At 38.4% G+C, this 18,434-nt stretch overlaps 1 protein-coding gene across 2 annotated transcripts in view; it reads left to right on the plus strand.

Annotated features, from left to right (window-relative positions):
- The window catches only part of mpp7a (MAGUK p55 scaffold protein 7a), a 93,177-nt gene that overhangs the window by 40,306 nt on the left and 34,437 nt on the right, over positions 1 to 18,434 (plus strand). For both annotated transcript variants that reach the window (XM_079475900.1, XM_079475901.1), the window contains exons 5-9: positions 2,365 to 2,445; positions 6,447 to 6,578; positions 17,586 to 17,667; positions 17,771 to 17,856; positions 18,020 to 18,094. In XM_079475900.1, the coding sequence (XP_079332026.1) occupies positions 2,365 to 2,445; positions 6,447 to 6,578; positions 17,586 to 17,667; positions 17,771 to 17,856; positions 18,020 to 18,094 (456 nt within the window). The remainder of the gene's footprint in view (positions 1 to 2,364; positions 2,446 to 6,446; positions 6,579 to 17,585; positions 17,668 to 17,770; positions 17,857 to 18,019; positions 18,095 to 18,434) is intronic.

Here is an 18,434-nt window from a genome sequence, read left to right on the forward strand (position 1 = left end):
TTTTTTATTTCCCCTTTGCAGACAGGAGTTCGCCAAATTGTTTGCGTGTAACCATTTAAGTTTTGTGCAAATGTCTAAACGAGACGAGGACTGGTGATGTGAAAAAGCTAGTCTGTGCTGGTGGTTGGGATTTAGATTGATTATTCAATATAATTGACTTATATTATTGATTGATCTTATATATTTTCGCTTCGTATATTTAGACATTGAAAGCACTGATGTCCACCATAGGCTTACCCAAGTTGGCAGATATTGCACAATGAAACAACAAGCATCTAGGCTGAATTACCGCACACAGCAACTCGCAGAAAAGTTTAATTTACATTTACATTTAGGCATTTGGCAGACGCTTTAATCCAAAGCGATTTACATTGCATTATCCTATACATTTTACATAGGTATCTGCAATCCCCTGTGAGCTAACCCACATCCTTGCGTTGTTAACGCAATGTTCTTACCACTGAGCTACAGAGGTGTTTCCTGAAACTGGAGATTGTTTCCATATTTCAAAGATTGATTCAATTGTGTCGCAATATTTCCTTATAGAAAAAAGCTGGAGACGTATATATCCATATCAATATGTCATATGATATCAATAGGAAGAAATAATCTTGACATGAGATGTAATGGTAGTAAGACTTTCATGTAATGAACAATGCTAAAATCATGATTTAGAAATGTTCCAAAGATCTTATTTGATTTAATAAAAGTAAGAAAGTCTTACCTGATTTGAGAACATTGTCTGTGTCACACATTAACATTAAGATTACACACCGTTTTTAGTACACTAAAGGTATCGTTCACCCAAAAATAATAATTCTGTCATCATTCAACTCAGCCTGACGTTGTTTCTAACCATGTATACATTTTATTTTTCCTCTGAACACAAAATAAGATATTTGTAAGAGTGTTTGTAACCAAACAGGTTTGGGGCACGATTGACTTTCATAGTTGGAAACTAAACGAAAGTCAATGAAAGTCAATGGTACCCCACAACGGTTTGGCTTCCTACATTATTCTAAATATCTTCTGTTGTGTTCAACAAAACATGTATACAGATTTGGAACAACTCTAAGGTGAGTAAGGGAGTAACAGAAATTAATTTTTTTTGGTGAACTATCCTTTTAAATATGTTTAACTTTAAATTGTTTGGAAATCCTAAAACGTTGTTTACTCCAGGTTTCATTGGAAGTAAAATCCCAGATTTAAAGGGAAACTTCACACAAAAATGTAAATGCTGTCATCATTTACTCACCTTCAGGTTGTTCCAAATCTGTATATGTATGAGAGAAAGATGTTTGGAAGAATGCGTATAACAGACAGATTTGGTCTCCCCCCCATTTACTACCATAGTAGGAAATAACAATGGTAGTCAATGGTAATGTGTTCATCACATTGCACACTTGCACATTGAATCTGGAAACTGTACATTGTAAGAAACAATAGGTTTAGTCTGTAAACAACACCGTACACTTGTTTTTTGAATGTATATTTTCACTATGTTTGCACCACATGTTCACTTTTTTCTGCACTAAGCTCCTGTTGCCAAGTCAAATTCCTTGTGTGTGTAAACGTACTTTGGAATAAAACTACCCCAGAACTGTTTGCTGTCCTACATTCTTCAAAACATATTATTTTGTGTTCAACAGAACAAAACAGAAAAAAAAGTATATTATGACAGAATGTTTCATTTTTTGCTGAAGTATCTCTTTAAATGGACTGAATCCAAATGCACTCTTGTAAGACTGACCAAAGAACAGTGTGTACTCTTTACCTCCATATGTGACCCGGTTATTAACATGACATCAGCAACGATGCGTGGTATTCCTTGTACACGTTTTTTAAACTATGGGTCACTGTCACCATTACTCAATTAAACTTCACCTCCCATTTGGCTGGTGGCAACCGGTGGAAAAGTCTACTGGTATCCTAAAGGGGTGATTTCTTAAACCCTGATTACAGCATTTCAGCACGTTCACTCCACACACACACACGATTCCAGAACAAGTGGGGTCAGTATTAAGGTTGTGGCCCAGGAGTAACACTTCAAATGAGTCTGGGGAACGAGCACACCTCTCTTCGGCTCTCTTTCTCTGCTCAGAAAAACTGCAGTGTCTCTCTATGCCTCATTTAGTCTGCATCTGTGCTGCTTGGCTACTTATAAATCTCTTAAACACACACACACACACACTCCACCTGCTACCTGCCTCAAGGGAGACATTTATAATCCAATTATTCATAATATATGTGTGCTCATGGCTGTATGACCAATGCATGTGTTTGTGGATGTTATCAGTGCTTGTTTTCTCTTGCTCACTGGTTTTTATTTCTCATTCTTTATCTCTTGTTGTCTTATTTTATCAGCTGACAGAGGAACTTCAGGAACGAGGTGCAAGTGGCGAGATCAGGGAGCTTGTGAGACTACTGTCCAAACCACATGTAAAGGTGAGGGTTCACACACACGCACACACCTAACTGTTGACATAACATGCCACCAGCTTGTCAATATCATCTACTCTTCATTGTCATCGACGATAACAAAAGTTAGGACACTTTCTATTTGATTTATTTTCCAAATGGGAATACAGAAATTGTGTAGTGACCCTAAACATATATTATACAGTCGTTTATAATTGTCTTATATTTTAGGTTTTTCAAAGTAGCCTCCCTGTAGATGGTTCTTCTTAACCACAAATGAAAAATACTCCAAAGATTTTTTTATAAATTAACTTAATACAGAAATAAACAAAATTAAAAAATGTATGCATACAAAATAAATATCCACAATCATGTATTATGTAAACACAAACTTTCATTCTGGATGTGATTAATCACGATAAATCGTTTGACAGCCCTAATCTGCATATTCATCGTTTTAAGCACAATCTTAAATAATTGCTTGACGTTTCTTATTTTTCATTTTGACTAAAAGTGTCTTCTTAACAACAACAACAACAACAAAAATTCTACGAATAAAATCTACCAGCATTTCAGAAACATTTGTCTACACTTACTGGTATATTGGTATATTTGTCGATGTGTATATCACTTTTCATCTGAATTTGTCTGAGAAGCCATCATAATTCTCTGTCCTTCTTTCTTTTGCCCTCTCTTGCTTTACTTCTTTTTCTCCTTTCTGTCCTTAAGTCGATGTGTATTGGCAGAATAAGTAAAGCACTAGCAGATGGCTTGTGGGGACTAGAATGGTGTCTCTGTACGACAGTAACTGTATCACTCTCAATTATTTTTGAAATGATCCATTCCTTGCGAGCAGACATAAATCAGAACCTATTAAACGATCTTCTTACTCCTCCCCTCTTTATCATTCACACATGAAAAAACACATTTTACTCATATTAGGCCGCTTACAGACTTATATTGACATTGATGAAAGCGGCAATTACGACGACCACGTCGTGGAGAAAAAAACGACTTTGGTCTCAGTAAGAAAAAAGAGAGAAAGAGAAAAAGCAGATGAGCGCCTCGCCAGTTTGCGAAGACAATTGAAGTCTATTGGCTTTTGTAGATTGTGTGCAGGTATGGGTAGTTAGTTCAACAGGTTGACTAATGACTTTTCGGATGACAAACTCTTTCCTAATGAGAGCTGTACGGCCAGTTACATTTCCCAGACTTTATTTGAACAAGTTCAGCAATTTGTTATTGCAGGAGGCCCAGTATAGCTTATTAACATGCTCTCACACATGGCAAGAGTACCCGAAGAGAGGGGTGACTACTTTTGTCTCAGAGTTCACCGGTTCACTGTTTTGCTACCTGGCCTGATACTGACCCCGCTGCTTGATCCCCAAGAGAGGGTTTACCTCCACAAAACTGCCTTTGTACCTGCGTGTGGAGCTGGTGTTCAGACTTGGTTGTTAGACTCCAGACAGACATGGTGGGAACAGAGCGAAGCGATTATGCTTCTTCATCAGTCGGACCCAGAGAGAGTTTTTTTGGATGGAGCTAATCAAAGTTAGGAGGTAGAGAAATGATAGAATTTTCCTGTTATAATTCTTGCCGTAAACGCATAGTGGTAAAGTCAGATTTCACTACGCAGCCCTATTTCAAAGCTTTATGGAATGCCAGTCTTCAGTTTATTAGGGATATAGATATTTATATTTCATGGCGGTGAATGGGGTGGTTTAGGGTTTAACATTTGTCATCTTTGTGCCCATATGTCTTGCGAATGGCTGCTTATTCACGCCAATGCAAGAGGCTTTTTGCCATGTTCCCAGAAAATGTTTGAATTCAAGCCTTTTTAATTTAATGTTTTAAAAGTTTTGTTTCTTGAGTAAAAGAATAACAGGGTTGGTTACAGCCATTTAATGCTTTGATGCTAAAATAATTTATGCTGGCATGTATGTTTAGTTGTTAGTGTAACGCTGTTCTCTGCAAAGTGTTTTTAATTGTTCAGATATGTCTTGAAGTATGGAGAATGAATCCAGATCTATGTGTTAAGGCTCAAGTATAGTTCCCTTATTACGTGTTGCGAGGGACACTACAGTGATTTCCTCATCAGAATAGCATGCGCACCGCCGGAATTTTGTTACCTTGCGTACAAAGTACGCGCAGGTCGTGCAGGCGCATTTCGTTTCTTGTAGTATTTAGTTTAACTGCCAGGTGGCAACCGTGTCCTGGGACCATCGGTTCAAAGTAGTAGAAGAAAACCTGACCCTTTAGGTCCGGAGAGGTGTTGCAATAGGCCGTAATGCGCATGAGTCAAAACTTGTGTGTACACGTATGATTTGAAGGAAGTATACTTTGCAAGGCAGTTTCGCTCGCGCACACGTAAAAACAGTATGCCACGGGCATTGTGTGTCTGTTGGTCTTTTAGAGGGGCACTTGGACAGCAAAAAATTTGATTCCCTCAAAACAAATGCACCATTCACTATATTCTGCAGAACTGTGTTTAGTGTTAAGGCAAAGAACATTGTTCCCTAAAGGGGAAGTGTACGCTCTGCTCTTCATTTTCATCTTGCAATCTACAACACACAAACACAGGGTTGTAAAAGGATTTTTCGGGCCTCCTAGTTGTTTTAAGTTGTTTACATCTCATAATGTATTCCCTATTTCTAGAAATAGAAAGCGGCTTTGGGTTATTGGCAGGTGTGTAGACCAATCACACTTGGGTTTTAGCTTTTGTTCATCACGGGTGTTCTGCGATTCATTTATTGAATAAGCAGCATTTGTAAACCAAATCAGATTCCAGATGCTTTTGAAGACACACCGAACATTCATTTTGATAAAATAACACTACTGGTCAAACGTTTTGGGACACTTGACTGAAATGTTTCTCATTCCTTAAAAAAACTATTGATCTTTTAAGGTGTGCTTAAATGTCTTAAATGAGTTAAGTAGACAAAATATCATTTTGCAAAAATGTTTTTTTTCATGACAAAATAATAATTTTAATAAAAAAAATGTTATTATACATGTTTTTTTTAGATGTTTTTATGAATTCTTAATTCTTAAAGGTTAAACAAACCAAAAGTAAAAATTATTTCCATGTACACCAGATACATGCTTCAATACACGTTTGTGGTGCAGACACATGCTTCTCTTTCACTCTCTCTCTCTTTGTTTGTTTCTCTCTCTCACTCTCCCCATCTGTTCTGCTTTAGCCACATGTTGAGTGTTGTTCTGGAGCTTGATCCCATGTCATAAAACAGACACTTTTCTCCTCCACTCTGTCTTGTCTCTTCTCCTTTTTTCTTCCCCTTTCTCATTTTTTATCTGTGGCACAAAACTGGAAGGTGGTTTTATTCTGGAAATGTGAGGGAGAAAAGAGCAAAAGACAGAATAAAGAAGTGCTTCCAGCTGCATACGACACACGGCGTCGTAAAAGCGTGAATCTCTGAATGCCGTCATTCTCTCGCTAGAGCTCTCATCTCTCGCCATTTTTTCCAGAGGAAGAGGTGCGAAATATCTAAAACAACTGAGAACTTCATTGATTTCAGCATGTCCGAGCATCCTCGCTCCACTTTAGCGTCCTCAAAGCTGTGGTGTGTGCGCACAAGCGTTCCTGTCATTCCCGCGGGACGCTCGTAATACCCAGAAATCCTAGTCGATCGTCCGCGTAACACTGATCCAATCATACACCAATTTGAAAATGGGCTTTGACTTGGTTTTGATTCAAGTCTTTTTCACTGCTGGCGACGCTGTAACAAACAACATTGCCAAAGAGGGTTGTAGTGAAATAGTAGGAGTAATCAATTCAAAAGCAGCTTTATTTGTCAGTAGGAGGTAGTAATCTAAAGCAGACCTTTAAAGCGCTGTGATTTATACTATAGGATTCGAGCAGATGCTCGGAGTATCAAGACTGAAATGATTAGCCAACACGAGCAGCTACACCAAATCAGTCAACTGACTGTGTCACTACTGTTTGTCTTGCTGCATGTGTCTGTTTTTGTAGATTTTTATGTGTACGACTTCTTTATCTCTTTCCGCAGAGTTTGTTGTCAGTTCATGATATTGTGGCCAGGAAGAGTTACGATCCAGAACTTCCTCCTTTGCCAGATGACATCGATGATGAAGAAGATTCTGTCAAGATCATTAGACTGGTCAAGAATAAAGAGCCTTTGGTGAGAGCTCAGTAACTTAACCTTCTTCCCTCCCACACGCACGATGAGACATGCACATGCAAAGTTCCACATGCCGTCATGTACGCGAGGCCAGACACATGTGCTGATATAATTCAGACACACACACACTTGTGAACATGAACACAAAATGTTTGGCACTGCGCACCCTTATCATCCTGTTTCTGTGACCACATACTGTATCGTCCAGGTTAACACAAATCCACATTACCTGACACACACTTACACGCTCACCTCCTGTCTGACTAGCGGTCAGCATTTCTCCGGTTGCCTTACAGATGTATGTGACTGGTCCTCTTTCCCTGTCAGCACAACTTAGTAGCACGTTCAATTCAATATGATGACTGGCTGGATGGTTTTGTGGACAACACCGTGCTCGTTGGTGGTCTGATTCAGGACAGATTTTGCTCATCACCAACCTTTGCTTTCTTTCTTGTGCCTTAAAGTGACAGTGAATGAGCACAGACATGTTTCCACACTGTAGATTGTTGGACAGAAAAAGAAGTTCTGTAAAATATTTAGGGTGTTTTTCTATATAGTGAAAGCTGCAATCTGTAACTTTTCAAAAATGAGGTAATGAGCAAGTACAAAAAAAGTTTGAATCTGTCTCGTTTCAAAACATTAGTATGTAAAGACGGACGCACGTGCCTGGTCCGATGGTAACTTACGTTCTTTGTTTGGATATCGGTCTAGCCAGTGGCTAGTAATATCAAAACTATTTTTATATGCAACGTAAGATAATAATATTTATTGTATATTAATTGTATTCAATTAAACTACTCAACAGTTATAGATTCTTTATGGAGCTCCACCGGAAGTTAAGTTTGGGCCGCATAACGTTTGTCTGTTGTTGCCCCTGAAAACATCTGGTTGGTTAATACTGAATTCATAATGTATTCTACAGCGGATACTACCGCAGTGAATGTACTTTTCATATGGGTTTGTAGTTAGAATTTTCAGTGAATACATACTTTCTACTAGCCAAAATGAAGTGCAAAATAAATCTTTCATTTCCTTTTAATAACTGAAACTATAGGGCATGGGTTAGGTACAGTCCAACCTATGGCTCAAGCCCTCAGCAATTTTAGATGCCGGCTGACCTTACAACATCTCAATTTACCTTTTAAATATAGAAAACCTCTCACAGAAAAATGCCAAGGCATTTATCTCACCAGTTTTCAGTACGACCTGTCAGCTCTCTGCCTTTGCTTTGTGGATTTCATTGCAAATAATTTTTTTTCTGTTTTAAACATGCAATTTTATACAGTCAAGTGCAGACAGCCAATACGTCTCTTATAACGAAAAAACTGCAAAGATTTACTCGAATTTCTCTCTCCCTCTCTCTCTCTTGTGTACAGTAGTTTGCACGCGTCTGCGTCCGAGGTTGATTCATCCGTTTGTGTAATTGTGATTAGTGGAATGGGTAGGATTCAGTAGCTCTGATTAATTGCTATCATTTTTCAGACGATGACATCATGCAGTATTTTAGTGAGGGGAGTAATGAGGAGAGAGACGAGAGAGGGGGTTCAAGCCCTTAGACTTTAGGGATGGAACCCAAATGCTCACATGCTCTCCCCTCTGTTTGGTAACCTTAGCCTGCTGATTTATTAGCAGCAATGGCAAGACGATGAAATAATTGGGTTTGGAACAGCGTGCATGTGGGGCGGCAGAAGCAGAAGCTGAAGTGAGCTCAGTGGTGGAGTTTATTGAAAGAATGTGTTGTTTTGGATAAGGTTACTGAAAGGTCTGTAGTGAAGTCGTAAGGCTCTGTGTGTTGGAGAGATAAAGTGTGTATGTTCTACTTAGAGTTCAGACTGAGTTATAGAACTATTGTAGACAGAGCAGGCGATTGCCAACAGGGCGATTTGGCAGTAGCGTATGTGTGAGTGTCATTTCATCACATGGCTTGTGTTGTTTGGCGAGCAACTGTTCATCTAGGTGATTATTGCACATTTTATTTGGAGTCTGGCCAACACAGTCTTTCATCTTCGAAGCCTTAGGTATACAGTTTGTTTTGTGATAAAGTGGCCTTTTTCAAAGCGTCATATTGTAAGCGACAAATCTTATTTTACCGGTTTACCCTATCACCTATTATTTGTACTTAGTAGTTTTCTTTTTAAAGGGGTGATGCAACAGTGTGTCATGCATTCTGACTTCTTTACAATGTTAAACGTGCTGTCTTCGCATGCTTAACATGGGAAACATAAAAAAACGAATTGGACGTATTACGTAGTATTTCTGCGCTCAATACATTCCCCAAGTTGTCTTACTGACCAATCCGAGGACCTGGCTAAACCATCCGATCGGTAGTAGCGACTGGCGGTGTTGTACAAAGGCTTCTGACCCGCACCTACCAGGAATTCCTTGTTAGTGGGAAACAGTTGCAATCACGAGCGGGTTCTTTCAACGAACGGCTAGGCACACCCGGTATATCTAAGGGCATCACAGACCTGTGATTCTGTGTTTTCTTGGCAATCTGTGCGCACTTGATTTAGTTCCGCCTTCCTCCCCCCACACGCGTCGGAAATAATCGAACAGCTGTATCTGTCTTTTATAAATGTGATCAATTTAAAGACTCTGTGGATATTTGAAGGGTGAGATACTATTCTGTAAGTACTCAAGATTAACATGAGATATACAGAAACCGTCTGAGATATGGCCACTTTAAGGTCAATGTCAGTGCTGTTTTTCAGTAATAATCATATTGTCTCGTACAAACATAGCAAAGTTCTAGATTTAATAAATAGTCAATTTCAGGCAATAACCAATAATACATTAGAAGCCGATAGTCGCTATATTACCCGATATACATGATCTAAATATTATCTAAAGACAAAAGGCAAAAAGTGGACAACTGCTTTTATTAAAAAAGTTAAAACAAGGGAACTGTTAGTTCTTTCTTCCCCTTAAAATCATGTACCAAGCCTACATTACACTGGTTAATGATTTTTTTAACCTTCAAACCTTACTGGTATATTTTTTATTTAATAAAAAATGTTCTTAATTGCCAATCTAACAGATCTCGAGATAGAAAGCATTCAGACAGCAGTCTGATTCAAGCAATATACTTTTGTTTTCATTTTTAATTTGGTTTAATTTAATTTTGTATAATTTACAGATTCATAAATAATGTATCGACACACTGTACCTACATCAACAATGTTTTGCTAATAGCAGTAAGTGAATGATCATGACAGAAAGATAACTGTATTTTAACTCTGATCTGCATGCAGCTGAAGAAGTTGAACCAGAAGAAATGATTGATAATTTATCGGCAATAACAAATACAAGATGAATAAAGAGAAACATACATTAAGGAGTGGATTCCAATACAGGGCTTAAGACTAGGCCTGGACTAAAATAAATATTACAGCTTGAACTGACATATCTCAAAGTACATTAGTTCGATTGTCTCAAAATGCACACAAGTACAGTAAGGTTAGTTTGTAAAAAACACTTAAATGCCCTGAATTAACTAAATCCTGCCTTAATCTAAGCCCTAGTACATTTTCATCACTGACCAGATGTAAATGACTTCTCTGACTATTCTTTTCTTAAATTTATCATTTGGAATCATGTTTAAAGACTCTACATTTAACATGCATATTCTAAATGATTTATGATAGATTAGTTGTGCCTGTCTATTAAAATCTTTGTGAATGCTGTGCAATGTGCTTCCAATTAATTGATTTTAGTTAATGACATCCTGCACGTCATTATGAGACTTTTACAATTGATTCTTTATTTTTGTATTGCCTCAACATGATTTTTTTGTATGGATGCGCCAATACTAAATTCTACACCGATACGGCAGCTGATTATTCAGAGGGGTATCTGCTTGATATCTTCTTTTGATTGACAGGATATATTGGCCATGATCATAAGCTTGTTTTAAACTATCTGCCTAAAGTGTGAAATATCTTTCTATCGACCGATACATATTATTGTCTGATAAAAAGTCTCCACTTTTGTGTTGAGTCTCATTCCGGCATCTGTGAATAGAATTCAGGCATGTTAATATGAAGTATCGCTCTACATAATCGCTCTTCTATATTCTTGTCTCTTTGGCAATAAATAAAGTAAAAAACATTTGTAACAATAGTTTGGGTGCTTATGGAATTTCTGTAGCCACCGAGGTCTTCATGTCTTTATAGTTTACGTATAAACAAAAAGGAGTAGTTCACTTCAAAATGTGCCTCCGTTGACTTTCCATAGGAGGAATAAAAAAGTAAATGAGGGCAAATTTTGAAGTGAACTACTACTGCTGTTGGATTGAACCTGCAAATTTGAGAACTTCCATGGTTCAAGAAGAGGGCTGGTCAGACGCTAGAGAGTTTTCGCAAGACACATGACCTGAGTTTTTCATGTTTCAAGATTCTCCTCACACACTTGTCAAGGAAACCTGTGGAACGTTCTAAAACTTTTGTTTCCTGGCTTATTGCTGTTGACTTTTCATGGCAGAGAGATCCACACAATGGTTGAGGACCAAGTCTTTGAGACTATGCAGCCAAAACAAGACTTATTACTTTAAGGAAAAAAATGTTTTTGAATGGCTGTGCTTAGATTTGTCATGTTGAGCTCTGGAAACCAATTGTAGCCAGCAGACATTCTGTACTGGAATAGTTCACACTGTTCTTATTTCCTCAGTGACCTCTCATTGGTTGGTGACACAAGGTTTCATTAATGTTTCCTCTCAAGCGGTTTTGGAATTAGCCTTATTAAAGACGCCATTGTAGATTTTGACATATGTCTTGATGCAGGCTAATTTTCCTTATTGTGTAATTGATGTCTTGCCATGTTTGCGGTTCTTGATATTAATAGGACTCATGTGTGTGATAATGATGAGGAATTATATACATTGAAATGTGTACTGGATTTATGCAGGGAGCCAAAATGATGAATTACCCAAAATAATTACATGGCTTCTCTTTCTGCCTTAATTTTAAGATCACGATTTTGACTTTTAGCTCAGCTGAGCATGGATTTGATGCCCAGGGAGTGTCCAAATGCATGAATGTAAATGTAACAATCACATTTTTTCCTTTTGAAATAAAGGACAGACAGATTACAAATTAATCTGTTTGCGTTAACCGTAAAATACTGAGCTAACGTAATGTTACTTTCTAAACATAACGGAGGTACAAATTTCTTTGGGTTGAAAGACAGGAGCACACATGTTAGTGGTTTTCCCATACATCCATGTGCTCGGGAGAAAATACATCATGACCCTAAATGCTCAGTCATGAGGCTCTAAATGGAAGAGAACGTTCTCTCCGGTGAACAGGACTGATGTGTACTGGCCCTGAATCTGAGGCTAAGTTTGACGTGAGACCTAGTGTGTCACTTGGTTTTTTAAGATTAGTGACAGATCGCTATCTTTTAGCCAAATTGAGATTACAATCACTGACTGATAACTGGCCAAATAAAGGTTCCTCCTTTATACAATGTTCCTGTTTTCAGAGTTCAAAGATTTTTATAGAATGTTCTTAAAAATGTTTTGGTAAATATTGAGTTAAAGACATGTTTATTTTAGCAGTTGTGTGTACATCCTATTTGCCATCAGTTGGCTTTGCTGCTTCTTCTGTCAGTCACCCTGTGCTACAGCTAACAGCACCTGTCCCACAACTTCTTGAAATACCGCCACTGAATAATAATGAATAGACAATTTCAAAATGTTTTTTGGTATGATTTATGTCAAATTGTCATGTTTGGCTAATTCTGTGAACTTCTAACAATATTTCTCCCAAATTTCAAGTAAGAATACTGTTTCTGTTCTGTTTATTTGCAGCAAATGACAGAAAATACGCTCTGTATTCTTTAAGAGCGGGAATAAAAAAATCAAGTTCATATTCACTTTTAAACAGTATTATTTTTAATAGCTTTGATTATTATCAGTCTTCGTGTGTCTTGTCATGCTGTCAGTCTTTCACATTGCTGTTGAATGACATTGTTGCTCCTGGTTTGTTGAAATCCAACAGACACTGGACTGGACTGGAATGGCCACAATGCATCTAGAAATGCTGAATGAATGAAAATTTGGAATGCTCTCTTAATTTGTCCTGAAGCTTGATTTTTTTTTTTTGCTCACAGATAACTAATTTCTCAAAATACACCAAGAGATGTTACTTTTATTTTGTGTAAAAGTGTATATATGAAGTAATTTTGTTAACTCTATATACTATTCACACACACGCATTTAAACATTTATTACTACAGACATGTGCTTTATGATTTTATCACTGGTCATCATGTAAGTGTGGGGTTTAAGTCTCTTTCCTCACCTCATGCTGTTTTTCTAATCTTTCGTTCCTTCCTCCTTATAATGTGCTCTGATTTTCCCAAGTATCCATGTTTCTGTCTCTGTATCCTGTTACGGAGAGCACAGGAGGTGCACGAGCACAAGCATTATCACACACACTGCACTCTTTGTTTAGCGAGGTTTCTGCTTGTCTAGTAAAGGCATTTCCTCATGTAGCTGAAGGAACAAGATCTGACTGGTGAAAGTTTTCTTGGGATAATTACAGGCAACACTTTAAAGGCAGACTAGAGCCGGTTCGGTGTGTGAAACCGCAGGCAATATTCCCCCAAACACATGGATGGCTTTGATACCTATGTTATGCCTAAACATATATTCCCCTCTATGTACGTCATACATGCAGTAAAGAGCAGTAAACACCTAACATCTAAACCCCATGTGTATTAAGAAAGTTTGTTGCTGGATTTCTATTTTTGTTGTGTCAACTCCACCCAAAATGAAATGTTATTGCGGCAAAATCCCATTCAAGATACGGTCAAATTGGCAGCCGTTTTGTGCTTTCATTTGTATTACTTTACACTGGATACTCTGGGACATGTGTAGGTGTGTTTCCTGTAGTATGTCTAGCCTTAAAGGATAAGGGACATGAAAGACGGTATCCAGCATTCTGTCACAAGCCTCAGGTCATTACCTATTTACCGCCACCCATTCCCATTTACCTTCCTGTCATTCTTATTATTTCCATTGGTGTAAGGCCTGTTTCATTTTCACCACACATCCTGGAATTCCTCAACCGTTATTATCTTAATGAGATCCAATTTTCCTTTTTAAACATAATACCTGTTAATGATGGAAAGGTAAGGCAGCGGGGTTAAAGCAACATTTTGACTCGTAGTGTATGCATGTAATTCACATTTACTGGGAGGTTAATAAGGGGTCAGTATAATACATTTGAACCGCTTTACGTTGCACAACTAATGAGTGCACTTTGAGTTTGGATGTAAGTTTGCATGTGTTTTTATGATCAGAAGATCTATTATCACCGTTTAATGTGGTGTACTCGCAGGTGGCATGAATCAGAACAATGATAACTGCAGCTAATGACCTCTATACTTTATTGTCTTAATGACTTCGTTGGGATCCGTCGTTTTTCTTTTTGCCGTTCTTTCCCAGTTTTCCACATAAATGTATAGATTGATGTTTGTTTGTTTGTTTGTGTGTTTTTGTACACAGTAAACACACACACTTTACATGAACTTTTAAATCCTCATCTAATCCTTTTTCTGTGAAGACTATGCACGTGTCATAACACAGTCAAATGCAGGAGTGAGGTTTGCCTGACGCTTCAGCATCTGTCAGTCATTCAGATGAAGTGTCTCAGAAGACCACTGCCCTGGCTCTCTTGAGCTCTGTGCAGACTTTTGGCCTGCCTAGTAATAACAGTCATAAGCATTTATGTTCCTCAGGCTCCACAAAAGCAGCTGATCACCTTCACGACTGGCAGCTGTGGGTCACATTACTGATGAGTAATTTAGAAAGCCATGGCCTCTGGTTTTAGCTCGCTTCATTTTCCTCCCTCTCTGCTTTTTGTTGGAGTCCTCTCTCGCTTTGTCTCTCTACAGTAATCATTCAGGGGATCGTGGTTTGTGCAATGAAGTCTATATATAGAATATGTTTTAATGGGCAGACGGACCTCCGCAGCAAAGGAAATAAGGAAAGGTTGAAAATGCTAATTTCCTCTGGCTGTCAGTTAAGGGTGACCTTACTGGGAGAATGAAGGCAGATCGTGCAAGTGTGATTGTGTGTGGATGACTAAGAGAGGTGGAGTTCCTGATGGTTAAATTGTTTCTGCGTGATGAGTTTGGTCAGTCAGCCTAGCGTAGCGTAGTCTCCGCTCATCAGCAGGTGTCTATCGTGTCTGAGGGCAAAAACGAAAAACACTGACATATTCATGAGCACCAGTCACTTAACTGAATACTTGCCGGCTAAGAAAAAAATAATTATTACCTTACGGTCCATCTGTTTTCAAAACCACAACATTTAAATATAATGACTTTAATGTCCATAAAAAATAGAAAAATACATGCACAATACATGGAAGTATTTAAGAGAAGCAGTATTTTCCAGCATTTACAGGAAAACTATTTTGATCACTGATCTTCTCAGTTGTTTGAAAGATTAAGACAATTATTCAATTTTCATAACATGTTGCTTAATTTTGATGATATGTACAAACATTTTCCAACATGATTTGTTACATTTTATTACCCCTGAGCATATTTTGACTTTTGTTCATATCGCTGCTGTCCTTTGAAACTCTTTCTTTTCTTTTCATAAATCATTATTATTACCTACCCTTCATGTTTGTCACAAAAACATAACCAATAACGAGTATTAAAAAGTGCTTGTCAACTTTGAAGACACAGTATTTCATTTCCATTTTCCATTTCCTGAAAAACACCCAACGTTTCAGAAGGACAGTGACGATATACCGTATATGTGACCCTGGACCACAAAACTTCTTAAGTCTTTTTAAGTCTTGAAGGGGTGATTTAACGCTATTGCATGCATTCTGACTTCTTTACAATGTTAAACGTGCTGGCTTCACTTGACAAAAAAACGAGTTGGCCGTATTACACAGTATATCTGTGCTCTGTACACACCACTAAGGTTCGTAAAAGTTTCGATTTTTTTTTTCAAACATGAAATTGTTTCTCACGGAAAAAGTACACCCACGGCAAGGCGAGAGAAACTGCCCGCCCATGCGTCAACCGACAAGGGATAGGAAGACCCGCTTACCATCAAGATTGGCTGCGCTGTTGGCCTGCAGCTGCAGCTTGTCACTCTTGAGTTGTGGTGTGTTTGTTTGTTCACGGAATTTCAATAATCATTAAAACGCTGGATTTGAAAATCGTTTGAAAACGATAAAGTCAGCAAAACAGAAAGTGTGCAAACAGGAATTGAAATTTGAATTTTATATCAAGTATCCGATTCCTAACCTTTCCAACCAAGAATTGGAATTCCAATTCGCAACCCTACTGTAATGGCCACAGATGGATTTGTAGGAGAGTTTTAATAAGGGTTCAAAGGAGATTGTTTATAGTATGTGGCTTCTGCTCTGGCAGAATGATACTAGTCATTATAAATTCACTAGACGTCAAGACATGAGCAGAGAAACAAAAATCTTTTTCTTGGTTTTGTTCTCTGCTTTTGTGTCTAAGAAAGTTGTATTTGCATCCAAGATGCGTTACGCACTCAACTCTCAACAGTTTGACTTCATGGCTCAATATTCTGTATTGATGTAATAACCATGTTGAAAAATGTCTTAAACTCTTAGATAAACTGGCCAGACTTAGGTTCAGTCCATTAAAAAAATAATTGGCTGATGTTCCTGTTAATGTTTCTTGTAACTCAACTGGTAGAGCATAAAGTTTGCAATGCCAAGTCTGGGTTCAATCTTAGCAAACAGATATAGTACAGTTCCTTGGATATCTTGAATGTGCCGAAAGTCGCTTTGAATAAAAGTGTCTGTCAAATGCATAATTGTACATTTGTGTCATTCCGGTTATTAAGGGACCTTTTCACATTTTACAGCTGGAGTCTTATTCTCCTTCTTTATCTCTCTGACATGTGTGTGATAAATAGCGCTGCTTCATCTCATGTTGAGCCAAACCAGTTAAGTTAATCGCTGGTTTCTGTCTCCACCTAAAGCTTTGGGCCAGTCGCCTTCTTGTCCTTCCAGGTCAGCAAATTACACCAATTATATGATCACCAGGTAATATTGAAAGACTTCTGAAGGAAACGGCAACAAAGGGCTGCACTTTTCATCACACTGTCTATGTTTAACACATCAGAGAAGACCTTGAGCTGATATATTAGCCACGATGATGACATCCCAAAAGCATTACAGGTGACTGAGTCATCAAAATGTCTTTGAGAGCATTTCAGATAAAAGACTGTGTGTATGTGTGGGTGCTGTGTGTCTTGGAGTTGTCAAATTCTGAGAAACTCATTCACATGCCAATGGAACAGCGTTAATGGAAGGTCAGTTTTTCACCCTGTCAGACGTAAGAAACGAGAGTCTGAATGTGCACGCAAGCACGAGAAGTTTTCACTGAACTGGTGGATCTAATACACACGTTCGTCCAGTTTCACGGATGCTTAAGAAGTAATAACAACCACAGAGACACTGATGCAGAAAACAGAGAAACAGATTTGGCTGTCTGACATGTTTGTGTGCGTGAATGGATCTGCGCCCTGCTAGGAATCTCGCCATCTTTGTCTCGCTGTCTAATTTCGCCATGTGTTTGTGCGTGTGGTGACGGCCCATGCTGGGAGCGTCTGGCCATGCACGTCTGTGTTACGGCAGCGCATGAGAATGTATGGCGGCGGGATGACACTCGGTGGGCATTTTGTTGGCAAGCTAGTGGCGCATATAATTTATGCATTAGCATTCCTGTCTGTTTAGCTATTTAAGTGTCATCTGTGGACAGTCCACAGTCACAGAGAACTTACTTTCATGCGTTCACAGACAGTCACAGAAAGTCCCATGCACATTTTACATATCTACCTTAGTATGTTACATACACATTAATATTCAGATCATTTGTTTGCTTCATATGTACAGAAAAATAAGGATTGAGATGTACAGGTAGGCCACATTGTCCTGATGTATAGCCTAATATTTCAATGTAATCAGAAAAGTTAATTGTTACTGTTAATGTGTGTCACAGGGTGCCACCATAAAGATGGACGAGCACACAGGAGCGATCATAGTGGCGCGCATCATGAGGGGTGGAGCAGCAGACAGAAGTGGTGAGCAATGACACGCCCCTTCAATCCAAGTACTATTGTGTTGTAGTGTAAATCTAGTGTGAGTTTACATTGAATAACTTCCTTCTTTTCTCCCCGTGTGCAGGTCTGATACATGTTGGGGATGAGATAAAGGAGATCAACGGCATCCCTGTAGATGACAAAAAACCTGAGGAAATAATCCGCATCCTGGTATGTACAGTTTATGTACAGTATACATGTGACTCTAAGTGAGAAACCTTTAAACGTTATGATAAATTAATGGCATGATAAATGACACACATTTATTACATAATGAAAGAGGTTCAGTTTTTTCTTTAACTATACAATTGTGTATATTTGGTTCTGTCTGCAGGCACAGTCACAAGGTGCCATCACATTTAAAGTGGTCCCAGGCATCAAAGAGGAGGCGCCAATCAAACAGCCCAAGGTACCATTGGATTAACGCCGATATGTGATGTTTTACTCAGACTGGGGAAGTTTTTCTCTGAACATGTACCACTGCCTGCTGATTTGATGGATGAGCTTTCGTTCCCACTCATCTTCAAAACAAATCACAAAATCTCTCAGCTTCCGTCCAGCTCACACACAGCCACTCTCACTCTTCTAAACACTTTTAGGCTGCCTTGCAGCCCACGGTCTTCATAGGCAACTGTCTTTTAAGGCAGAGTCTTACATGAAATTGAACATCTTTTTTACATATAAAACACTCTGCTCTTTTGTGGGGAGCACAATTGATCATGGTGGTTTAAATCGTGTAGCACATGTCA

The sequence above is a fragment of the Barbatula barbatula genome, assembly GCF_947034865.1.
Source record: "Barbatula barbatula genome assembly, chromosome: 16".
Classification (NCBI taxonomy): domain Eukaryota; kingdom Metazoa; phylum Chordata; class Actinopteri; order Cypriniformes; family Nemacheilidae; genus Barbatula; species Barbatula barbatula.